The sequence below is a fragment of the Cupressus sempervirens genome, chromosome 1 (assembly GCF_028749045.1).
Source record: "Cupressus sempervirens isolate cs-2001-9-10 chromosome 1, ASM2874904v1, whole genome shotgun sequence".
Lineage (NCBI taxonomy): Eukaryota > Viridiplantae > Streptophyta > Pinopsida > Cupressales > Cupressaceae > Cupressus > Cupressus sempervirens.
The window spans coordinates 624,227,678-624,254,018 of record NC_143118.1 but is presented as its reverse complement, the minus strand read 5'-3'; the positions used below and the strand labels follow the sequence as shown (position 1 = coordinate 624,254,018).

Here is a 26,341-nt window from a genome sequence, read left to right as displayed (position 1 = left end):
TTGTGGAAGATGCTAGGCGAGTCACGAAATATATCTATAATCACCCATGGGTTCTCAGTTTGATAAGAAAAGCCACTAAAGGCAAAGATTTGATGAGACCTGCTATGACAAGGTTTGCAATGGTCTTCTTGACATTGCAAAGTATTATTGAACGCATATTGGCTTTGAAGCAAATGTTTGTGTGTGCTGATTGGGTTGCTTCACCTTACTCAAAGAAGCCCGAAGGAGACGCTATGGCACGGATAGTCTTTGATGATAGCTTTTTTGCAAAGGCTAAGGAGATTGTGGAGGTAACTTCAAAAATCAAAACATTATAATTTTAGTTTATTCAAGTTTTATTATCAATTCATAACTTACTATGTTATTAACTAATTTGTATTTTTCAAATTTCAAATGTAGATGTCTCTGCCCTTGGTTCTAGTCTTGCGCATATGTGATGGGCAGCAATCCCCAATGGGAGGTCTTTATGAGGCCATGGATAGGGCGAAAGAGGCTGTTAGAAGTTACTATCATGGGGACAGTCTCAGATTTGACCCCATTTGGGAAATAATTGATAGGAGGTGGAACAATATGCTCCACCAACCTATTCATGCAACAGGCTACTTCCTCAATCCCAAATTCAAGTACTATGAATCATGATAATTGATTGTCCTTGAAGTTGGGATTTCACTAAGACTTTATTTTACTTTACTTTTTAAGGTTGTGCAGTAAAACTTGATATCATTTTCTATTTGTTTTAGGGCTAATGATTCCCACTCAGATCCTAATGGAGAGGTCATGGAAGGTCTCTCTAAATGCATTGAGAGAATGCTATCACGTGAAGAGGAGAGAGACCTTATTGTGACCGAACAACAAATCTATGTGGAATCGAGGGGTCCTTTGTTCTCTTCTATGCTAGCAAAGAGAGCAAGATTTACTCAAGCACCAGGTAAAGCGTCAAACTTTAAAACTTTTGCTAATTGATAAGTTGTGCTTTTGATTATTTTTTTTATTGCTTTATAACTTTTTTTATTTTGTTTTGCAGATGCTTGGTGGGCAAGTTGGGGTGGCAATACCCCCAATTTAAGAAAATTTGCTCTCAGAGTCCTATCCCAACCTTGTAGCTCATCTCATTGTGAGCGCAATTGGAGCTTATTTGAGTCCATCCACACAAAGAAAAGAAACAGAATGACTCAAAAACGGCTTAATGACCTTGTTTATGTGCACTATAATCTTGAGTTGCGCATAAAAAAGGCACAGCTCTTAGAACTACCTGGTCCACTTGATCTAGATGTGATAGATCCTTATTCTGATTGGATAGCACAGGAGCCAGGTCCATTGTTTGCACCAGATGAGATCACTGATTTGGAGAGGCAGGCCATGGAGGGGGAGGTTGACGCTGATTTTCAATTCACTATGGATGACATTGAGGATGAGGATGAGGACGAGGACGAGGACGAGGATGATTCAGGCGAGGATCAGGCATTACCATTAGGAGGAGATGCATCCTCTTCTAGGACGTTGAGCCAGTCAGTAGGAACGTCGAGCGAGGGGGCACAGCCACAGAGTTCACAGTCACGCAACTCACACCCTATCCCAGTGCAGGGCACTTCTTCTAGGACTAGACCCCCTCGCTTTCCTGCTAGTGCAAGTGGAAAGAGGACGATGTGATTGAGTCATTGACATTGTATTGATGTATTTAGACTTTTAGTATTTACTTCTAGTTTGACATATTGAAACTGTTTACTATTTTGCTTCCTACCATGAGCATTCCGCATGAGAATGCAATTTTGTACACACTATGCATTTATATATATCTAAACTCTGTTTGTTTCTCTTGTATTGTCTTTAATTAACTTATTAGATGCATCTTCTCATTAAATTTTGCAAAATAAATGTATTTTTAATCAAATTTCAGCGGTTTTTCAGGTTCCCGAGTTTTTTTTTTAAATTGTCGAGTGTTTCCCGATTAAACTTTTGGGGGGCTTGGCAAGTTTTTGCCTTTGGCGAGTTTTCCAACTATGCTCTATACCACTTGTTTGGATCAAGCAAGTCCAAGTGCCATCCTTATCTGCAATATAATATTGAGAATTGTCTACAATTTATTACATCTCTGTATGTGGCTTACTTTTGGCATCTAGTGAATATATAGCATTAAGTGATTAGTTGAATCTCACATTAATCCTTCCCCATGGCCTTTGCCTCCCTTTTCATAGCCTTCGGATTCCTCTTGCACAGCCTCTGGTTCCCTCTAACGTGACCTCAGGCTCCCTCCAACACGTCTTCGGCTACCTCCAGCACAGCACTCTCAAGTGGTTTCCCTCGGGTGGTTTCCATCAAGTATTTACTGTAAGGTGTGTCGAGAATATTACACGTCTATGTATCTCCTTGTATGGTCTTGGCATTGCGTCGTAAAGATAAGCAATGTAATCATAAGTTAGCCCTTTTGTATAAACCTTGTGTTCATAATGGCATTAATAGTTTCAATTATCATAGGTTTAATTAAACAACATTTGCGGTTATGAATTTGGCCTTTTATTATGCTTAGAAACCTTGGTTTGGGGCTACGATGCTAGATCGACAACTTTGTTTGTCTGTTGGCGCTGCATCTGACAGAACTAAGGTTGTCTGGACCCTGAAATTTTCTAACCCCGCATTGGCGCATGTGCTTGTCAAACAGCATTTTAGCTAATTGGCATCTCCACATTGGTGTTTAAGCTTTTCAGCACCTTCACTTGCCCAAACTGAGACTGATGGGGATTGGCATTTGCGCCAATCACCAAATGTGCCTGCTTTGGCGTCTCCACTAAATTAATTTTGTGAGCCTTTTTGCAGATTTCAGAATGTTTGAGCTTGCATCTCTAATATTTTCTAGTTGCCTCTTAAACTAAACAATAGTGTTTGCACTGCCAATTATCGTATAACCTCGTGACTTGGCATTCTATTGGAATCTAAATATAGTCATTGCCATTGGACCTTTAGATAATCTGATTTGTTATTCCATCTCTCTTGTGTGTGAGGGTAATCTGTTAACCTTACTCTTGGTTATGCTAAATTACAGTTCTGTGATGCATGTTTAATGTATTTGATGCTTCAAAAAAATCATTATCTTCATCTTAGTACATATTTGGTTTTTGTCCAAGGGTTCCTTGGTGTGGCATTACGGCTATGGTGGAAGCTGGAGATTTAAAAGAAAGGCAGAAATAATCAGACAAGCAATAGCAAATCAGAGTGAAGCTCTAACCACAAAATGAAATTCTCACCCAAGTGATGACCATCAAAGTAAATCCACTTTCCCATTACAAAAAGTACAACCTTCATTCAGAGGCAATGAATGACAGACAAGGTTGAAGAGCAAGAACACAAAAAACATTACAAGGAGAACATGCTAGTGGGAAAGCCAAGGATCTAGATGTGAAAAGCAGCAAAAGTTCATATCTCAATCTCAATCTCAAGGAAACAGCAAAGTATCCCAGAAGCTTCAACCAGCAAAAACAGTTAAAGAATTCAAGAACACCAGCTCCAAGCAGCTGCAGAAGCAAGGGTCTACAAGTGACAGCACACAGAAAGAAACCTGAAATATATCCTGCATTTATGAGGATACAGGATTTTTATATACATATAAGTCAAACAAATTGTAATGTCAATTACCCTAAGTTACCATCGTTCGTCCCTGGACCCCATGGACCTGCAGAAGTTCAAATTGGTTCAAAGTTTGGGTCCGGTTCGCAGTCTGGTTCAGGAAGGGTTCCAATTTTTGCCTGCTGGTTCGATCTGGTTCGAACCAGGCAAACCAGGCCAAAAAAATTGAATCAAGTTTGAACCTCGTGCTTTCTGGACCCCGCAGACAGCAATAAAGTGTTATTTTTGCAAAATTTAATAAGTTTTTGGCATCCACAACCATAAAAGTTTGTTACAAAATGCTTTTGGTGGCCTCTCATTGGCATTGTCATTTTTTGAAGAATTTGATGCCAATACCATTGTTGCTGCTGCTGATCCCATTGGCCTTAGCTCTATTGCCGAATCAACTAATGCTCCAGAAGAAGAAGAAGAAGAAGAAGATGAATATGAACAAGAAGATGAAGACTGAAGAACTTGGAATATTAATAGATTTTATTCCATTAGTTGAATAATGAAAGTGAAACAAAGATACTTGAACTTGATACTATGATTTATTTTTTATGTTTTGAATCTTTGATGTTGACCTATTTTCCGCTGAATGACAAGGCAACACCCAGGGTGTCGTTAAGACTTGAGCACAAGCAGTTGAAGCTTATAGCCACTGTAGTTAGTAGTTTGATAATACTGTGTTTGTTGGGCAGCAATACATTAATAGTTAACTAAGTGTGGCGGTTAGTGAAATTCACTAATACAGAGCAAATGTATGTGCTGAACATTAATGAATTAAAAGAACATGGTAATACATATGTAATCGGGGCATAATCCTCATCAGACTGGAGCAATGCGAAAAAAGGTCTCGAGCCTAGCGGATGAACACTTTTTTTTCCCTCATTATAATTCCTCAAACATCAAATTTCTTTAATCCAAAACTGAATAGTGCCAATTTACTCAATTGTGCTCTCAATATTTGAGAAGCATCATGCAATACAAGTTGAGAAAAAGGTCATTCCACACGATCAATGTGTGGAGATTCACGATCCAGATTTAAAGCACATACACATAAAAGTTTGGTCAAAATAATTGCTCAAACTCGATGCAAAATGACATGAGGCATACTTTTTTATCAAACAGGGCTACTTCCTTCAGATCAATTGCAACACGGAGATTTCCCTATCCTCTCCTTGATGCAGTTATCAGCAAGCACTCATACAGGACACATCATCTTGCTTTATGTATCATATTGTTGACTTGCTGAAACACATAGAAGAACTAGGAATGAAGAAGAAACAATCTGACTTTGGTAATTTCTTCACTAGTGAGAGTTTAGCCCAGTTTTCCTCACTGCTATGGGCAAATTCGTAGCCAAATAGAACTCATTGAAGTCATTGGAAGCCATTGATTACCTTAAAAAAAGATTAAATCCATCGTTAAGTTCAATAAGATATAAATGCAGATTTACATTAAGTTCTCACATAGAGGTCATGGACCACACCATGAGATTATATGTAAATAGTCTAAATCATCACTTAAGTCACCCAATTCCACTTTGTACTTTCAAAGCGACTTAAGTGATAACTTGAGTTACTAAAGGGTTCCTTAACTAGTTCTGAAAGTTATTATCTAGGTAGTTATAAGTTCAATAGAACAAATAACTACCCAAGCAGTTACAATTTAGAGGACCCTTATCCCTCCAAAGAAGAGCTATTGAGAGATTCTATGTTTGTAAAGAAACAACTACTTATTGTATAAAAGTGAAGATGCCTTACAAGCTCTAAATGGCAATTAAGAGCTCTATCATTTAACAGTTAATCTTGTAGAATCTTTGATTTATTTCTACAAGATTACATTGCATGTTAGTTGATGAAAAAAATCTACCCTAGTTCATCTCTCTACAATTTCTAAGAAAGTGTTTCGTATTCTACAGCAAATAGCACTAAAGCAGAATATTGGCATTATTTTTGTGTAGTTTATTTTCTTAAAGTTTGCATGTTATTGATTGATTCAACTAATTAATGATGTTTGTATGTTTACATTTATTACTGTATATTCTACCATTTGTACATATTCCATGGATTTTGCAAAACAGGAAACCCGCCATAATAATACAGAAGGGAATTAGTCACATAAGCTGCCACTAATTGATTTAAGCAAGCAAACTTTAGGCATGACACTTAATATAAACAGACAAGCAAATTACTGATTGAATGCTTGCATCAAAAGAATGTGTGAACTGATATATATAAGGTATACTGTGTAAATCAGTTAGCTTACGTCACACAAATCAATCTGCAACCCCTACAATGGTGTTGCTTGATTCTATTCTTATGACTGAACAGAAGGGTGCATTTGAGTTTGACTTAGAGCCTGCATTGACAGAACTGATGAGCCAACAAGTATGAATAGTTGCACAGGTACATAAAGTTGGTAAAGACAATGGTAAGATCAAACATGTACCTCCTTGCAGCTAAGCATCAAGTTAGAAAAGATAATGATGCTACAAATTTTAACGATACCAAAAAAGCCTTACTAAATGGTTACACAAGTTACCATGTGCTCCAATTATTTCAGTCTATCCAAAAAAATTAAATCAATATTACACCAGCAAAATGCAGATTGTAGATGCACATCCTGTTTCTCAGGCAGAATAGATTAATAAGAACAAGCCCAGTGTATTTTCACCTTGGGCATTTCTTAGAATAGCAACTTTGGACAACCAATATTTAATATTTATTATAGATTTAACCCCTCTGAATATGCACTATTTTGTCTCATTATTATGCCATTTTGCATTTGTAATTAAAGGGAAAGATCAATAAAATGTTTTTAAATCAATGATACCCATATGATCATGTCTACTGTATATAGAAACCAAAATGATCTAACATATTTGCATTACAAAATTCCAATATAATAAGTCACTTATAGTAATAGATGTTACAAAAAAGTGAACCTGAAAAGCATGAGCTAAATAGAACATATTGATACCTTTAAGTTTTTATATATAAAGCCTTTGGTGTTCTGAAGGTGATCCAAAAGTCTACCAGGAGTTCCAACCAATAAGTTTACCCCCTTTGCAAGCCGCTCTGCCTCAACTCTACGTGCAGCACCCCCAATGACTAAGCCATGTGTTTGTTTGTGATATTTCATAAGATCCTTCGCCACACCGTATATCTGTGGTGTTCAAGGTAGAAAGATTTTAGTCTCTGCAATTGCAGGAGTCTCTAGGGCAAGCAAATAAATTACAGGCTTAAAAAGTAGAGTTTACAATTCTAATAATCTGATAAAAAATTATATGCCCATTTTTAAAGAAAAGACCACAGTTATTTAAACTGATTCTGTTTTTGAAATACATTTATTCTTTTCAAGATCCTTTGACTGACCCTCTGAACCCAACATCATTACTGTTTGGTAAAAAGGTGCTACGAAATCACATTGGTAAAACATCTCTGAAAATATAAAAAAGAATCTTCCCTTGCTGATGCTCAAAATATTACTAACTGAAACAATAGCAGCTAACAAAACAATAAACTCCGTACCGATGTTGCCTTAATCCACAAAAATGTATTAACTCCTTAAATTGTGGTGGACACTTCCATAAGAAAATAATATATATTTCTTCAGCTAATTTCCAGCTTGCATAAATCTTTTCTATCAAACTGCCTACACTAAATACCAGTTGTCCATATATGTAGGACATCAAATATTTACTAAAACTACATCAGCATCTCTTTAGATAATGGTCTGGTCTCTTATTGAACAATTCAATCAAAACCCATCTTGTACCTAGAATTTTGATGCCTTTTTGATAACATCTGCTTTAAATTTATATTTCACGTCAAAGTTCTTGCTATAAATAAAAGTCTTTATTTTTATAAAAAGTAAAAATAAATCATTTATAACAGTACTTAAAAATATTAAAAAAGAATAACGAATAATGAAAAGCCTTCTAGCAGTTAGCATACTATTCTGAATAATCTACACTTGGAAAAAAATTGAATATCTTAAACAAGAGACACAAACTGAAATTTTAAACTAGAAGAAGAAACTTAAGCATACTATTCTAAATAATCAACACTCGGAAAAAATTAATTAATTTTTAAACAAGAGACACAAACTGAAACTTTAGACTAGAACACCTCTTTCTATTATCTTCCTACTCTAGTGACAGTTGCAAATATAGGGATAAGAAAATTTTCCTACTAGTAATCAAACCATATGTCAAGCTACCAAAATATATTGAGGTAAATATTGAAAAAAGCAACCTATAAATTTCCAAAAAAGTGACCTCCAAAGCACTCTTACTTTTCAAACTTATTCCTTATCGTATTGATTGATAAAAGAATGCAATAAGTTTTTCTCACTGAAAGGTGGAAACCTTATGTTCTTAATTGATAGCCTGTTGGGAGTTAGCGTTCATAGGTGTTTAAATTATCTATAAAGTTGTTGACAAACACAAAATATTATTATGTAATTATAATATTTTATTTTGTTAGTGTGATTTTTTAGAACATTATAGGATGCATAAAACATTATTTGTTGTGTCTGTTAAATAGGTAAGTATAATAGTGGTACAAATGTGTGGAGTTGCTAAAACAACTCAATAATCTAATAATATATTAATTAAAAATTATCATAATACAACCCTGAAATATACTACAATATATACTATTAAAATATATATATTATAAAATATATTAAATATTAAATATTACAATAATATGCAATGGTAAATTGTGAGCCTCTCATTGGGGAGGTTTTGGGTTCGAATCTACTCAACATTAACACATAATAATAATATTAAATGAATAATAAATAACCTAGGCTTAGGCCGATTACCTATCAAAATATATATATATATACTAATATATGAAATAATATATATTATAATATAAAATACTATGTTCAACCAACGCATAGTCATGAACATCAACTCCCTGAAATTCGGAAGTCACAGCCCTTGAAGAAGGGTCACCTTTCCGTCCACACACAGGTACAAAGAGGGAAGCAAAACAATAAGAAGGGAGAAGTTCAAAAACAGCAGACTCTGAAATCATTATAAATATGGGTCGTGGGCTTACATTGATCATTGCCGAGTATAAGGGTATCTCAGTCCATTGCCATGAATACCATAAGGAATTTATATGGTTCAACCTCTAAGGATATATTTGGGAAGGTGGATGGAAACAGGGAGGATGGGAAGGAATACCAGATCGACTCAAGGCAGAACTACCATCAGTTGAAGAAGTAGTTGAAGCACACGTTGAAGCAGTAGTTTAAGGATGAACCAGTTTCTCTCTTCACTCAGTTCCATTTTCCTAACCTGCAGCATACCTTCGTGATCGTGGCAGAGTCTGATGCTGCACCTTCATTGGTTCAGATGCTCCTCATAGATCCAGCCCTGCATGGGTTAAGTTGAAGCGCCTAGAGCAAAGACTTGAGAGGCAGCTAGAGAGAACAGAGGCCCCCGAACCCCGCTTAAATTTCCCTCCCACCCAACAATGGCATCGGCCAATTATAATGGGGCCCACCCAGCATTATTATTCCCTCCCCCCCCAACCAACTATTGCCTTCCGAACAATCCAACCACCTTCCCTTGAGCCGACTGAGCTGTCTACTACCTTCCAGTTGCCGGATAGAAACTTTGGATGACCAGATAGAACTAATCTAGCTCGAGTGTGCTTTCGCTACTTTTCATCTCACCCATAGTATGGGTCTGAATGCAGACTGCCCCCCCAACGGCTTGCTTATCCTAGGTCAACAAAGGATGGGACACATATATTAGATTAGTTCCCTCACCCACAATTAGTTCCCTCACCTTCTTAGGTCCTCACTCTGCACCAGCCAATACAGCTGCAGAGGACGGGTCAGCAAAGCCCACCAAATTATATGGGCCCCCAGGATGGGAGCTTGCCCATGAACACTCACCCCCCCTAAAATTATAAGCCTCTCGGATGCCTAGATTTAATGTACCACCCACACTTGGGGGGGAGGGGATAGTAGTTGGAGGAGTTGTGCATCAACTCGGCCATAGAATTGTAGGGAATTGATCTCACTTGCCTATTCTCTCTGCTGGACCGAGGGAAACACTAAACAGATCTTAGCACAGATCTATGGAATATTCATGATGCAGAAATTTGCAAAGACTGAATAGATTATTTCAGGTTCAATGAGCAGATTATGAGCAGATAGATAACTTAAGGGCTACTATCCGCAGACCAAGCATTACCAAATCAAACTTAAAAAAGGATTCTGAACCTGAAGAAATAGTGGCTTTCATGGTTGCTCCAATTAAACTTTTGCTCATGTGGCTGTCTCATTAGCACAAGTATTGTGAGGGGGACGATTAGCAGTAAGTAAATAAAGAAGGAAACAACTGTAAAGAACCATCTCAAATAAAAGGAGTAATATGCAGCAATCATTAAGTGCCAGTAGCAACAATAAGAAAATGCAATTATGAAAGAAATAATCCTGAATAATATTTGTTTTTCAAGATATGTAAAGATGGCTTTATGATATTAAAGAAATGCTAAGATTAACAAACATTAATCAGAAGTTTATGATGGAGAAAGGATCACATAAATAGATTGCTAATGATACACGTGGTAGTTATAAAGCTATTCTACAGAAGTCAAGAATGATGATTTGATAAAGGACTATACACAGCAATCAATAAACTTCATCAGATATCTTTATAAATGATATGTTTAAAAAGGTCAACATGATGAGCAGCAAATTCATTAGAAACAGTGATCAAATCAATAAGATTACAAAGGTTGAATGAGCAGTGACTTGTTTGAGAGGCAGCCGTGCTCATGAGATAGCTTGTGGAACAGTTTCCTTAGTTCTGTGTGGATCCGTACCTAGACCACTCAAGTTGAGCTACAGAACACAGCATAAGCAATAAGCCTCAAATCAAAGTTTCCAATAAAGAACTTCAGACTGGCTATTCTATAGGACCAACACTTGAATCAGAGAATTGACCATCACATACACAAATAGGTAGTAGACCAGAACAGCAATATTCATATTACAGATTGTTAAAATAATTCTACTTCCCTGGATTGATATAAGACCATAATAATATCAGAATAGATTGGATATTCTTACAAATCCAAGACCAGCCCTTATATTTCAGAACAACATTAAACTACAGTATATAGATCAATACACATGATACAATATATACATCAGATCAATGTTGGTTTCATCAGCAAATTTGGGTTAATCTTATATCGTATTCAGATTGACATAAGGCATACCAGCTCATGTATAATCAAATCCACCTTTGTTACAACAATGTTTAACTTGTATAAAGCATTTGGACATAAAGTCAATCTTTTTGATCAATGATGAATTCCACTATATAGTGTAATTATTCCATCAGCAAATTAAGAATCAGAATCATTGTTGGGCAACATATCCCTTACAAATTAGTCTTCATCCATATCAAGACAATCACTTGCGATAAATAGAAGAGTTGTGTACAAGTTATAGGTAGAAAGAAGTCTATTGCAATTGGAACTACAAGGACTCGGTTTGAAACCCTAAGAGAGCCAACAAGGGGACATTACATTTTTTGTCTTTGCTGAATTTTTTCAATTTTTTTAATAGATTTTTTTAATAAAAAAAAAGTTTCACTCTTTGTTTTTTTGATCTTATATGCTTGCGTTTAATTGTTTGTTGCTAATGAAAAATTAGATAATTTCTTATAATAGCAAAATCAGATTGCAAGTGTGGATGCAACCACAAACCAAAAAGTTAAAATTGATAAGGGATCTGCTTTATAATGCTTGAACAACTTCTAGGAGGTGATCTATATCTTTGGAACTCTAACATGTACTACCAATTTTAGGAGCTCATATTATCAAGTAAAACTTAATTTTCTTTGGCCCTCCAAGCAAAGGGATTAGAAACTGTGAACAGCCAAACAAGACGGGGTTGTTTGACAAACAAATAGTAGAATACCTTACAGAACAAGAAGTTGATAGTATGGTTGAAAGAGCAAGACTAAGAGCTCATTTTTCAGCAAAAATAAAATAATGCCTTTACCTACGAATTCATTAAGGGCCTACCCTCTATGCAAGATGAAGTAGAAAATCCCAATCTTTCCTGCAAAAGAAGCCCATTGGACAAGGCATTCAAAATGGGAGCAACAGATATTGTAGAACAAAAAAATGTGCATTGCATTTAGGCCAGTGGTCTTCCTCTCAACTTCGTGAGATCATCATAACAGTGGAATATGGTGTCAGCAATTCTAGAACCAGAAGTTTTTATTATTTCCCATGGATGGAAAGATTGCAAAAACCACCCATTAACAAATGGTATTGCAGTGTCCCCCCAAAGGAACGATGTTTTGGAGGGCCATTGATTTCAAAGGGAAAATCAACGATGTGAAGTTCATCTCCAAAATTCTCATTAAATCCATAGAGATGGTGGGTCATGAGAATGTGGTCCAAGTCATTGCAAACAATGCAAAAAATTGTAAGGCTGCAAGTATTTTGGTTGAGCAAAGATATGAGCACGCTTTTTGGACAACCATGCATCTTACACTTCCTTAATTTGGTGACGCAAAAAATTGGCACTTGAATAAAGTGGGTAAAAAAATGTAGCAAGAGGATGAGGGGATCCAAATTTTTGTGTCAAACCTCCATATCTCAAAAAGCATTTTCAAGACTTTCTTGAGGTTGGAATTGTTGAAGGTAAATTTAATTATATTTATGTCACGTTCAATATGTATATAATATTTTTTAATGTGTTATTTAAAGATTGTTAATGTGTCGTTAACATCATCCTAGATTGTTGAGATGCGATTTGCATCAGATACAATTGTTATGAGACAATTTTCTAAGGTGCAAGAGCCAAGCGGCAATGGCTGCAAACGTTTGGCAACCAATGGGGTGTTTGGAAGCAATCAAATTCAGAGAGAGCCCAAAAGATCAAGTCACTGATCATGGACGACAATTGGTGGGCTTGTGTAGAATATCTTAAATTTCACCAAGCCTATGATGCTGTAATGGGCACCCCTGGATGTCCCAAAAAACTAAACCAATTTGCTAAAAGGAATTTTGTCAAACAGTTTGCATGCAACCTCTTATTTCTCTGTTTAATGTTTTAAAAACCCCTTATAACTCCGGAAATCAAATGTTTATTTGTTTGTTGTGTTTTGTGCATGGAATTGGTATCATACAACATAAACAAGAAAGAAACTACAATAATATGCAAAGTGGAAATGAACTGCTGCTAATAAAATGTTATTTTCAGAATTCATAATACCAAATACATGGCAGATTTAACAACTCACTAATTACTTCAGTAGTATTGACATAATACTCCAGCCCATGCTTTTGAACTTACTGCTACAATACTCTGTCCTTCAATCAGTCCACTACCTTCATAATACCATTCCCTCAAAGCGGCATACGCGTCGGAAAAGTAGTGAAGAAAATATGAGCAAAATACCAAATCTGCCTGTAGCCGGAAATGCAACTAAACTGCCTGATAATGAAGCCAATAACAAAGAATTTCAAAGGCCAAACCCCAAGGGAATGACGTCTAGAATGTTACAAGAGAGGATAAACGTTCTCAAATGCCAAGAACAGAGCTGCAACTCACACACCAATTTCTTCTCATATTCAACTTGCCTAATGAAACCACAAATACTTCCTTTTATTCTATTTCCAAGGGTCCGCTCAACTCATATGGGCAATGTGGGATAAAAGATGTGTAATATATAAAACATATATTAAAATACCCCTTATGTCTCCCTTGGGTACACATCACCATAAAATAAATATTAAAGTAACACTTTAATATTTTACAATTAAAGTAGACGTTACTTTAATAAAACTTCAGGCATTAAAATGTATTAGCAATCGGACTCCGAATAATGCGAGTGATAGCTCATCGGAAAGCTCTCACCGAGGAGTATCGAATCCTATCACCAAAATTGACCCGCACTGTGTCCTGCCGACTTACTAAAAATAGTAAGTATGCCTGAAACTGAGTAAATCAACTTCGTTTTGGCCCAAACTGGAAATGACTAGGCCAAAACACTCCAGATCCCTTTAAACCCTTCGTTAGCCCTCGGGACCATGTAGAACAAGGCTAACGCACACACACTTGGTCAACTACTAAAATGGGGACATTACAGTCCGCCCCCCTTGAAATTGCTTGTCCTCAAGCAATCTCAGTCCAACCTGCTGAATACCCTGCTCACTCTCCCATGTAGAATCTTCCTCCGGCAGGTCTTTCCATCTGACCAAATACTCCTTCACTATCCTGTTTCTAAGCTTCCTCTCTCTGGTGTCCAGAATAGCCTCGGGTACTAACACAAGCTTCCCCTCCTCATCCAAAGGGGGTAAATCTGCAGAAGGCACTACACTCTGACCAATGGCTTTCTTAAGCCTAGACACATGAAACACATTGTGCACTCGATTGCCCTCTGGAAGCTCAAGCTCATAGGCGACTTTGCCCACTTTGCGAATCACCCTGTAGGGACCATAAAATCTAGGTTTCAACTTTTCAGCTCTGCTCTTCTTGAGCGATGACTGTCTATATGGTTGTAGCCTCAAGTAAACCATATCCCCTGCCTCGAAGCTACGCTCTATTCGGTGCTGATCAACATACATTTTCTATTGATTCTAGGCCTGTTGTATATTCTCTTTGAGCACTTTCAGGATGTCTTGACTATCCTGCAATAAGTTTTTGGCTTTGGGCACTCTACTGTCCCCCAAAACTAAATCCATGAAGCTAGGTGCTTCATAACCATAGAGTGCCATGAAAGGAGTCATCTTGATGGACATATGATAAGTGGTGTTATAACAATACTCTCCCATATGTAACCATCTAATCCAAGCCTTTTGTTGTGTAGTTACATAGTTCCTCAAATATCCTTCCGCCCATTTATTCACAATCTTTGTTTGCCCATCTATTTGCGGATGATAACTAGTGCTAGGTGTAAGATCTGTACCACACAACCTAAACAACTCTTGCCAAAAAAACACTCATAAACTTACTATCCCGGTCGCTGACAATGAATCTGGGCAGCCCATGTAACCTGAATATCTCTCTAAAGAAAAGATCTACCACCTGTGCTACTGTGTAAGTGGACAGAATAGCAAAGAAGTGAGCAAACTTCGTCAAGCGGTCCACCACCACATAGATGCAATCTCTTCCCTGCACTCGTGGTAAACCAGTGATGAAGTCCATCGAAATACTTTCCCATTTCCTATCAGGAATAGGCAAGGGCTGTAATAAACCTGCAAGAAATGTGTGCTCTCCCTTATTCTGTTGACAAACCACACACTCCCTGACATACCTCTGAACATCATCCTTGAGCCCTTTCCATGAAAACCGCTCTCGGATCTGCCTGTAGGTCTTGAAGACCACCGGATGTCTAGCTGTGGGTGCATCATGAAATGCCTTCAGTATCGCCTCTCTCAAATGTGATGACGGAATCAAATAAACCCTGTCCTGAACTCTGATCAATCCATCTATCACCTCATAGCGATCATCCTGTATGGTACCTGAAATCAATCCAGAAGCCCAAGCATCTCCGACATACTCTGCTATAATCCGATCTCTCCAATCTCCTGAAATCTCTGCCAGAGCACATAAGTGAGGTCTCCGAGATAAGGCATCAACCACCACATTTTTCTTACTTTTGACAAACTCTATGTCAAAGTCATAAGCCTGCAATTTAGTCACCCATTTTTGTTGCCGGTCATTAAGATCACGCTAGCTCATGAAGTATTTAATACTGTTGTGATCAGTCTTGATCACAAAACGTCCACCTACCAAATATGATTGAAATTTGGCCAATGCATGCATTATGGCCAACATCTCCCGGTCATAGACAGAATAACTTTTCTCAACTCCCCGGAGCTTCCTACTCTCGAATGCAATGGGATGCTTCTCCTGCATCAATACTGCTCCAATCCCATCACCTGATGCATCATAATGAAGCTCAAAAGGCTTCGTGAAATCCGGTAGAGCTAGAACTGGACATGAAGACATTACCTGCTTGAAATGCTCAAAACACCTCTGTGTTGCCCCTGTCCACATGAAGGCTCCTTTCCTGGTAAGATCTGTCAAGGGTGTAGCAATCTGTGAGAATCCCTTAACAAACCTCCTATAAAAACCACATAAACCAAAGAATCCCTTAAGCTGTGTAAGGTTTGTGGGAGTAGGCCACTCTACAATAGCTCTAATCTTTTCGGGATCAACCCGAACGCCATCTACACTAATGATATGCCCCAGGTAAAGGAGCTCAGTCATGCAAAACTCACATTTAGATTCCTTGGCATACAATGACTCTCTCTCCAGAATAGATAACACCTCCTCCAGATGATGTAAGTGCTCCTCCCAGGTCTTACTGAAGACCAAGATGTCATCAAAGAAGATCAAGACAAATCTCCTTAGCTGCTTCTTGAATACCTAGTTCATACAACTTTGAAATGTAGCAGGTGCATTGGTTAGACCAAATGGCATAACCATGAACTCAAAGTGGCCATAGTGACATCGGAAGGCTATTTTCTCAATGTCCTTTGCTCTCATCCTGATCTGATGGTATCCGAATCGCAAATCAATTTTGGTGAAGAAGCATGCCCCATGCAACTCATCAATCAACTCATCAATCCTAGGAATGGGATACCTGTTTTTAATTGTTTTCTTATTCAGTGCCCTGTAATCGATGCACATGCGCATCGTCCCATCCTTCTTCTTTACCAATACTACTGCTGAAGCAAAGGGGCTCTTACTGGACCTGATATGCCCCATCTCCAACAAATCCTTAATCGTCTTCTCTATCTCATCCTTGTGTTTCTTAGGATGACGATAAGGAGTAATCATAACTGGTTTGGCTCCCTCCTCGAGCTCAATAACATGTTCCATCCCTCTGTCAAGAGGAACCCCATGAGGAATATCGCTAAATACTTTAGCGTGTCTATCAAGTATCTTCTAGATATCTGGTGGATGACTCTTTTCTTATGGCTCTGGTGTAGTTGGCATAATGTAGCATTCTGCTGCCCACTCTATGTCATCATGACGAAAAAGTCTCTGCATTCTCCTCAAGGACACTACTTTGCAACCTCCATCTAAAAGTCCTCTAAGTACCACAGTTCTGCCCTCATGCTGGAATCTCATCTCCAATTTCGCTAGATTGAGTGTGAACTCAACTAGTGAAGCCATCCATGTCATGTCAAGGATGACATCATAATCTCCCATGTCCACAACATAGAACTCATCCTCCAACTCGTAGCCATCTCCAAACCTGATGCGAAGATTAGATATCTTCCGAGTGCATAATAACTTATCACCGTTAGCCACCATGACTCTAAACCCATCATGCTCCTCTGTCTGTAACCCTCTCCTGGCTACCAACTGTGCATCTATGAAGTTATGTGTAGCCCCAGTGTCAATAAGAGATATCACTTTCTGCCCCTGGATAGTACCCCTGACCTTAAATGTGATTGCCTTTTGGGCCCCTGTCAAGCGTGCCAACGATCTATCATCCTTAGGAATGTTGCTCTCCTCTATAGTGTTACCCTCATCTGAATCGGAGTGCTGATCCTCCCCTTCTGACTCTAACTCTTCTGCTGAAAAATACTCCATTTGATTTGCCTTAGCCTTAAGAGAACATTTATGAGATAAGTCCCAAGGCTCTCTACAATGGAAGCACAGCTTCTTCTTTCGAAGTTCATTCAAGGTTTCATTGTCTAGTCCCTTTGATCCTTCTTTGGGTTTGCTATACTCTTTCTGAAACAGTTTTTTGTCTTTGTCCTACCGGTAGGAAGAATCTGTTGAATGGTTTTTTCCTTTGTATATCGAAGGGGCTAAATCTCGTGCCTTTTTAGTTGCTTCAGCTAAGGTGAGTGGATCATGTCCCTTCACCCAACCTCGTAATGGATCAGCAAGACCATCACAAAATAACACCACCAATCTCCTAGGAGAGATATCAGTAACAAGTACAGACAAGCGCTGAAACTCGGCAATGTAAGCATCCATAGAACCTGACTGTTTTAACTGTGCTAGCTCCTTGAAATGTAACTCGGGATCCTTACTGTCAAATCTCTCAATCAATGTTTCGGTGAATTCCTCATAGGATGTAATCTGATTATGCCCCAAAGTCACCATGCCATGATGCCACCATTCATGTGCAACGCCATCCAAGTGCATAGCCGCATACTTGATAGCCTCCTCCTCAGGCATAGGATTTAGCTGCAAGTATGTATCTACCTTCTGCACCCAAGCTCGTGCAGTCATCTTCCCTGAAGCATCATAATAAGGTAAAGAAAGTTTTCCAACTTTCTTCCTCAGCTCAAAGTTTTGATTCCTCCCTCCTACTTTAGGCATGTGTCTCATCCTCAAGTCCATATGATCTCTAAGGGAAATATCCGCCTGAAACTCCAGTCCACTAGCCTCCCAGTCCCTCCTGAACTGATCCTGTAACTCGGTAATCTGCGGTTCGTTTACTGGTTGAACCGGATCTCTGGGTGGGAAAGTGGGTAGAAGAGGTCTCGAGCTCGCAGTCCGTGCTGGGCGTGCAACGTGTCTAAAGTTATCAGCCTCATTCCCATTGTTGCCGTGTCCATTATTACCATTAATGTTATTCTCAAGACCATTGTTGTTGCCTTGGCCTCCATGGTTATTGTTTCCCTCGTTGTTATTGTTTCTGTTGTTGGCATCACCTGGATTAATATTGACACCCATCTGTCTAGCCATGAGCTGCAACATCATGTCCATTCGCCTATTCTGCTCCTGCTACATACGCTGCCCCTGCTCTAATGTATCCAATAACTGTCTGAACAGTACCTCCCCCTGATCTGGACCAGCATTTCCGCCTCCGCCTAATCCTGTATTCCTGTCATCTCGATCACCCATATTATTGTCCTGATCACAGAATATCTCCTCTGTCTTTGTATGGTTGGATTCAATGTCCACCTGCACGGATGTACTAGACTGTTTGCTTTGCAAGTCTGAAATCCTATTTTGTCTTGCTCTGGTATCGCGGAAATTATAAGACCCCTGTCGCATGCTCAAACATAAATGCTTAGCCTGTGTTTTTTATTTATTTCTGATTTTAGTGTTTTGACATTTTGTCAAACACTTTTTCCCTCTATCCGACTGTTCCAAATTCCCTATAAGACCTCCACAGGATGGCAGGACTTATAGCTCTGATACCACTGTAATGGGCACCCCTGGATGTCCCAAAAAACTAAACCAATTTGCTGAAAGGAATTTTGTCAAACAGTTTGCATGCAACCTCTTATTTCTCCGTTTAATGTTTTAAACCCCTTATAACTCCGGAAATCAAACGTTTATTTGTTTGTTGTGTTTTGTGCATGGAATTAGTATCATACAACATAAACAAGAAAGAAACTACAATAATATGCAAAGTGGAAATGAACTGCTGCTAATAAAATGTTATTTTCAGAATTCATAAAACCAAATACATGGCAGATTTAACAACTCACTAATTACTTCAGCAGTATTGACATAATACTCCAGCCCATGCTTTTGAACTTGCTGCTACAATACTTTGTCCTTCAATCAGTCCACTACCTTCGTAATACCATTCCCTCAAAGCGGCATAAGCATCGGACAAGTAGTGAAGAAGATATGAGCAAAATACCAAATCTGCCTGTAGCCGGAAATGCAACTAAACTGCCTGATAATGAAGCCAATAACAAAGAATTCCAAAGGCCAAACCCCAAGGGAATGACGTCTAGAATGTTACAAGAGAGGATAAACGTCCTCAAATGCCAAGGACGGAGCTGCAACTCACACACCAATTTCTTCTCATATTCAACCTGCCTAATGAAGCCACAAATGCTTCCTTTTATTCTATTTTCAAGGGTCCGCTCAACTCATATGGGCAATGTGGGATAAAAGATGTGTAATATATAAAACATATATTAAAATACCCCTTATGTCTCCCTTGGGTACACATCACCATAAAATAAATATTAAAGTAAAACTTTAATATTTTACAATTAAATTAGACGTTACTTTAATAAAACTTCAAGCATTAAAATGTATTAGCAATCGGACTCCGAATAATGCGAGTGATAGCTCATCGGAAAGCTCTCACCGAGGAGTATCGAATCCAATCACCAAAATTGACCCGCACTGTGTCCTGCCGACTTACTAAAAATAGTAAGTATGCCTGAAACTGAGTAAATCAACTTCGTTTTGGCCCAAACTGGAAATGACTAGGCCAAAACACTCCAGGATCCCTTTAAACCCTTCGTTAGCCCTTGGGACTATGTAGAACAAGGCTAACGCACACACACTTGGTCAACTACTAAAATGGGGACATTACAGGTATGCTCAGGCTTTGCTAATATAGACACACCATGTTTTGGGGAAGTCTATGACAGCATGGGCAGGATGATAGAGCATATAAAAGTCATAATAGGAAAGAAAAAAAAGCATAGTGAGAGAGAGAGAGAGAGATTGACCTTAAAGATACATTTTTTAAAAGGATGGAATCAACCATTTTTCATCATTCAAACAAGTTGACCATGCCATTCCACCTCCTTGCATTTGCACTATCTTTGAGGTACAATAGCTCTTAGGTACTTTCTTTGCCAGGTAGAACTCCACCATATAGAGATTCTAAAGTGAATTATTTCGAGTTGTCATGACCATATGCAAGTATGGAAGACTTGATGTACTCTTGTCCAAAAAAAATTTAGTTCCCAGATCATAACCATTAAAGTGTATATAATATATAGCAACGCTGCTATCTATATGAGGATGATGTTATTTTAGCTACTGTACATGCATCAACTTAGTATGCAGTGAATTGTGAAATAGATGTTGATAAGAGTTTTCAAATTTTGTATGTTTTCTTCAGTAATTATATTAAATACTCCCTCTCATATCTATTCCAGTTTGCAAACTTTCAAAAAAAATACCAAAAGTCGTTTAAATCATCATTTAGTGTCATTTAAATTGCTGTTTTAGCTCCATTCTTCTTTCCAGCAATCAGAAAATTACTAAATATAATCATAGAAACCAGTTTGGGGACATTACAAAGTTTGGGATGAGTTATTATGTGTTATGATTTAGCACAGCATGGCTGCATTCCCAACCACAAGACATTTGATTGAAAACTCACAACTATATAATTATAGGTATGTCATTGATAATGTTTATGATAGTGCAAGGGCCTTTGTGGTGTTGCTAGATGCCTACAGGCATTGTGATGTTTTAGAGGATTCCCAAAAGTACAGCAAGTAGCTAGCATTAATCAAGTATGTGTCTCTGCTACCAGAAGCCATAGACAGTGTTTGCTTATAGTGGAGGAAGAAATGAACACAGTTTAGAATATGCAGGCCAACAAACTTTGACTAGTAAAGTGCAGCAGTGGTTCATTATGTGTGTTGGTCATTCATTTGGAGAGATCATGTTGCATGAAATGTAGAACACGCTAAAGTCATGATACAAATTTGAGATGTTTATGTGACTGTTGGTATTCTATGAAATGGAGACACCAAGGTTGGACAGAATGAGACTGATCTGATGTGTTGTATCCTAAAGGTGTGAAGTCCTACTAGTTGGTCTATAAATCAGCACCTGTGGAAGTGACCTATTGCATTGGAAGCATCACTCCTAAGCAATACAATTGTTGATGTCCTTTTGCTGATGACTTTTTTTACCATAAGATTTCCCATGTAAATCTCTGTCTCAGGTGCATCTTTGACTTGTCTATTAGTTCATGTGTTTCCTTTAATGTGTTGCTTATTGATTTGTGTAACAAAGATAGCTATATTTGAATGCTAAGGTATTCCAATCATAGTTGGCATAATCACTGAGTTTTTTACGCAGGCGAGTTTTTGGCAGATTTAATCGCACAGTAAAAAGTTGCCGCTTTTTTTGCATTTAGTTGCCAAGTAATCGGCGAGTTTTTGAAAACAACTCGGCTATGTTAGAAGACAGCAGGATAAAGGGAAAAACGATATCGTTTTGTTTGCCAGTGAATTTTCTGCGTTGTGAGGCATTTATATATATCTAAACTCTACTTGTTTCTTTTGTGTTCTCTTTAATTAACTCATTAAATGCATCTTCTCACTGAAATTTGCCTTTATCTAAACTCTGCTTGTTTCTTTTGTGTTCTCTTTAATTAACTAATTAACTCATTAAATGTATTTTTTATTAAATTTTAGCCCTTTTTTAGGTTCCCAAGTTTTTTATTAAAATTGACAGATTTTTTCCCAAATAAACTTTTAGGGGCTTGGTGAGTTGTCGCCAAGTGAGAGTTTTCCAATTATGGTTCCAATATCCCAATCTATCAATCAAGTTATATCAGAGATTGAATGCCACACCAAAAGAGCACAGCCCAACAACGAATGTCCATCTCCTCTATACACTCACTGAATCAACAAATCTAATAGAAAGACTTAAATGGAGAGAATGCTTTCAATATGAATATTCTACTCGTGTAAAGTGTACATTCAATTTGCATGTCCAATTTGACGCTAGATCTCAAAACTAAATAGCATCAGGCAAATTATTTTCATACAGTATGATGGTAATCAGATAATGGCAAAATCACTATTTGTATTCATTTAAGTTAAAAATCAACAGACCAAATAGTAAACACTACCTGCATGGCGAGCTCTCGAGTTGGAGAAATGATGATCACACCAGTACCATTGCGAGGTGTAAAACATATATGATATAGCAATTCTACAGCTGGGATCAAAAAGGCAAGTGTCTTTCCTGAACCCGTTCTAGCTGCTCCAAGGACATCAGAGCCTCTCATTAGCTCTGGAATGGATCTCGATTGAATCTGAAATAAAGCATTTCATAAGATTAATTAAGTGCCCAGGCAAATTTTATGAACATCAATAATTCTCTTAACTCAGATGACTAGCCAAAAAAGTAAATTATGGTAAGTATAACTTAAGGTGTACAACATTACTAGAAAGATCAATAAAGACTTGATGTAGAATTCATCAAAGTTCAGAATCAATATAACTTTTTTAGTTGCATGTATTTATAGCTGCATATAATGGTCCTGTATAATGCTAAGTTTCAAACTAACTTAAGAAAAAGTACATACGTATTTATGTGTGTATGGATATATTTTGTGATAGAAAACTATAATATTGTGTATGTATTTATAGCTGCATATAATGATCCTGTATAATATTAAGTTTCAAAATAACTGAAGAAAGAGTACATACGAATTTATGTGTGTATCGATGCATTTTGTGATAGAAAACTATAAGTAAGACAAACAAGAGAAACCAAATGTAATCTAGAGATGATAATTTGAAACCAGTAGCCGAGAACTCCCCTGACCCTCCTTCGCCATGAGTGTCCCTGTATCCAATTTGGATACAGATCTGTAACAGCCCAGATACTCATCGAATATCATACCATGTGTGCCCAAAAACTTTGATTTTCCAACCATGCCAAATACTATGTGTTTGATTTTTTTAAAAATCTGACATATATCTTCCCAATCTCAATTTAAAAATACTTCATCTATGCAATTTTTAAAATTATTTTGTTATTGACAAAACCTACACCAATTGAGAACGACATGTGAAATGTTTTTCTATTTCAGCAACCCATTTTTTTGGGTTATCTTCCAATGCAACTCTATTATTTCTGCGTATTGTAACAAGCATTAATACAAGAAAGGCAACAGCAGGCATTGCAATTGCTTTGACTTCCATATTGTGATTTTGTTGACTACCGTGCAGGAGAACACAGCGTTTGAATTTGGTAGATTAAAAAATTGCTGCAAAGACAACATAAAAGAAGATGTTGATGTTTAAAGCAACCACATTTTAATAAGTGTACCAACCTTAGATTAACAAGCAGACCATAGGTATAGAGCCAATTCCAACCTCTCTGCTATGTTCTTGGCCTCAAACTTCATGTGAATTAAAATAAGCAAATGGCAGTGGTTCTTTGTGAAAAAATGATTTGGAATAAGTTTCTGAGTAGAATGGAGCACAGGCTGAGCAATATGGTGGACAGATCTGGAATCCGTTTGCCACCAGATTAGTATATCACTTGGAAGAGAAGGCCTGCTATGGACAAGTATTCATCCATCTTCTCGACAGACTATGCAGAGCTGAAGATATTAAGAACAGCTGCCAAGAAGGGAGTCCTATTTCTGATTAGGAATTTGAGGTCCGTCCTGGAGGAGGGGTTGGGATGGCTGCACACCTTCATAAACAAGGGAAATCCAGTCAAAATGAACGAAGGAGAGGTGCCAGTGATGGTAGGAGGACTGCAGATGGAGGAGGACGATGAATTGGTGGGCACAGACCATAGCGTGTATGGGTCGGATTGCCCATGGAAGGCCAGAAAGGCTGCTACGACAGAAGGTGCAAGCTCTGATGAGGTTGAAAATCTGTGAACATTTTCTGTTAAAGGATGCCCAATTTTGTTTAAATAGGGACTAATATGTTCTTGTGTAGTGTTGCTTTATTACCTGCAATCTCAAAACCAAGACTATGGTGCCCTATGAGATCTTATTGGCTGAGGTTGGCTCTTTTCCGTTAGAAGCCGTCGCATTGGTTCAGATGATAAGTTATTTGAAGAAAACTCAAGGTTTGGAAAAACATCATTGGCCTAGGCTCGTCACTGGTGAAAAGCTTGACAGGCTAACAGGCACATGGATGAAACAAAATGACAAGTGGATGCAAAAATGGGATGTTAACATCCATACTTGCCTGGGTAGTAATAAAGAAATAAAGAAGTTTGTTATGGAAAAAATTCTTAATATCATTTGGACAAGACACAAGGGGCAGAAAAAATCTTACTATATTAAAGAATTTAACCCTACTTCTAGTCATGATGAAAAGGCCTATATAAGGGCACCTATTAAATGGAGAGCAAAAATGCTTATAACTCAACTCAGACCTAGTTCTCACCAGCTGAGATGTGAAACCGGTAGATGGCAGATTCCAAAAGAAGAGTGGGCAGACAGGACATGTTTATTCTGTAATATGGGGGTGGTGGAGATAGAGCACCACTTTGTCACGGAGTGCTGGCATACAGCGACCTCAGATCTGGATACGCTGAGATCTTAGAAAAAAGAGACTTGAACTACTTATTTGAGGAGAATCAGTTGAAGGGAACAGCAACCCTGATTATCAAAATTCATCGACGGAGAGACAAGTTAATCAAAAAAGATTACAGCTAGATTATTTTTTCCCCTATTTTGGGGGTGGGTGCTATGTGTGGGTCCCATAGGCTGCCTTAGCCTCGTGGACATTATTAAAATATTTCATTTCATTTCATTTAATAGATTGAGCTCCATTTTGGTTAATAGGGGCATAGCACGATGGCAATACAGATCGTACTGAATAGGATGTTTTAGGTAGTTTTTGCTGAAGTCCAGCTATTTTGCTAATTTTGGGTATGACTGGCATATACCAATGGAACAGATGTACATTTTCATGCTTATTAGTACAAAGGTGCACTCCATTTAGCCTGCCTAATATCGATTAGTAAACTGTTTTATAATTTATTCGTGAATCTAACGAGCATAACAATGATATTACCGTTTAAAATATCCTCCATGACATTTAAAAACAAAGTTAACCGTTACTATGAATCTGAATCATGATATATTAATTGAGTTCCTTTAATTGCGTAGCAACTAAACACTGATACTCTCGTATTTCTTTCCACAACAACATAGCAACGATCAAAAGAGACATACCTCTGTCATGTTCTCAAATCCCATGTCTCTGATGGCATTAAGAGTCGGCTCCGACAGCTTAAGTGTTTCAAATGACACGCTACTCATGATTCCAGAAACATTCACAGTCACCCCTTCAAGCCGCTCGATAGAAAATTTTATCTTCTTCGATTTTTTCTTTTCAAGTGTATCAGAGACGTCGCCACCTCCATCTAATATTTCGTGGTTTTTGTCAGCGGCAAGTGCGCTTTCCTCTTGTTTTACTTCATCCTGTCCAGTGTTCATGTCACTTTTTCTTTTCTTATTCTTTTTCTTCTTTTTCTCTCCTTCGCCAAGTTCTAGCTCTGCTGCATCCATCCCATCCATTTCGTCAGTTGAACCCGTTCCATTTATTACGGGTTGAAGCTGTTGTGTGAGGTCTTCTGCATTACTTTCGAGGTGCTTCTTCTTCTTCTTCTTCTTCTCATAAGATTTTTTCCGTTTCTTCTCTGTTAAAGCCACATTTATCTCATCAGCGGGATTCGAATCCTGAACTTCAATTTCCTCCATGAAACTCGATCAACCGCAAACCTTGACTAATTTGTCTTCCGATATCAATCGGAAAAAAATTGCACTACAAAGCGCTAAACCCTATATTGTCCACGAATTGGTCGAAATTAATGCTGTAGTTGATCTTAGGGAAAGGAAGAACTAATTTCCACTGTATACCTCAAAAAGTAACACTAGGGTTTAGGGAAGAACAATTTTCCTTTTTTGAGTTTTACTTAGGTTTAATGATTACTAGGCAAAGGCAAATAGCCGCTTTTACATCATTGGATTATTTAAGAGTATTGATCATAGTTAACTAGAGTGCCACCTTGAGGTGTAATGGGAAGGTCGAATAGATATATAACGTCAATTAGGATAAATAAAATTAGATTTATTTGTATAAAATATGTCTAAATGATAGTTACAAAAAGAACTATGACATCTTAACTTAAAAATTTATTCTATAATCTATAAAATATTCTTCATTTTATAATAATAAAAATATTAGAATATATAGTAGATCAAATATGAAAAAGAGAA

General features: G+C 37.7%; 2 protein-coding genes across 2 annotated transcripts in view; one reads left to right on the top strand and one right to left on the bottom strand.

Moving 5' to 3' along the window:
• The window catches only part of LOC149579474 (P-loop containing nucleoside triphosphate hydrolases superfamily protein), a 56,836-nt gene extending 30,704 nt beyond the window's left edge, over positions 1–26,132 (bottom strand). Inside the window, exons 1-3 of the mRNA XM_089833008.1 lie at positions 25,295–26,132; positions 22,211–22,396; positions 6,586–6,771 (exon numbers count right to left, since the gene is read on the bottom strand). Of these exons, the coding sequence (XP_089689134.1) occupies positions 6,586–6,771; positions 22,211–22,396; positions 25,295–25,822 (900 nt within the window). The 5' untranslated portion in view covers positions 25,823–26,132. The remainder of the gene's footprint in view (positions 1–6,585; positions 6,772–22,210; positions 22,397–25,294) is intronic.
• Positions 778–3,801, top strand: LOC149579475 (uncharacterized). Its single transcript, XM_089815525.1, has 3 exons — positions 778–928; positions 1,025–1,578; positions 3,436–3,801. Exons 1-3 carry the CDS (start codon positions 778–780, stop codon positions 3,799–3,801), a joined length of 1,071 nt encoding a protein of 356 aa, XP_089671651.1.
• Positions 26,133–26,341: the final 209 nt, after the last annotated feature.

Coding starts and splice junctions, on each gene's coding strand:
- LOC149579475 (XM_089815525.1), top strand. CDS start 778: ATGGAAGGTCTCTCTAAATGCATTGAGAGAATGCTATCACGTGAAGAG. Junction 929..1,024: donor AAGATTTACTCAAGCACCAG/GTAAAGCGTCAA, acceptor TTTGTTTTGCAG/ATGCTTGGTGGGCAAGTTGG. Junction 1,579..3,435: donor GCAACTCACACCCTATCCCA/GTGCAGGGCACT, acceptor CTCAATCTCAAG/GAAACAGCAAAGTATCCCAG.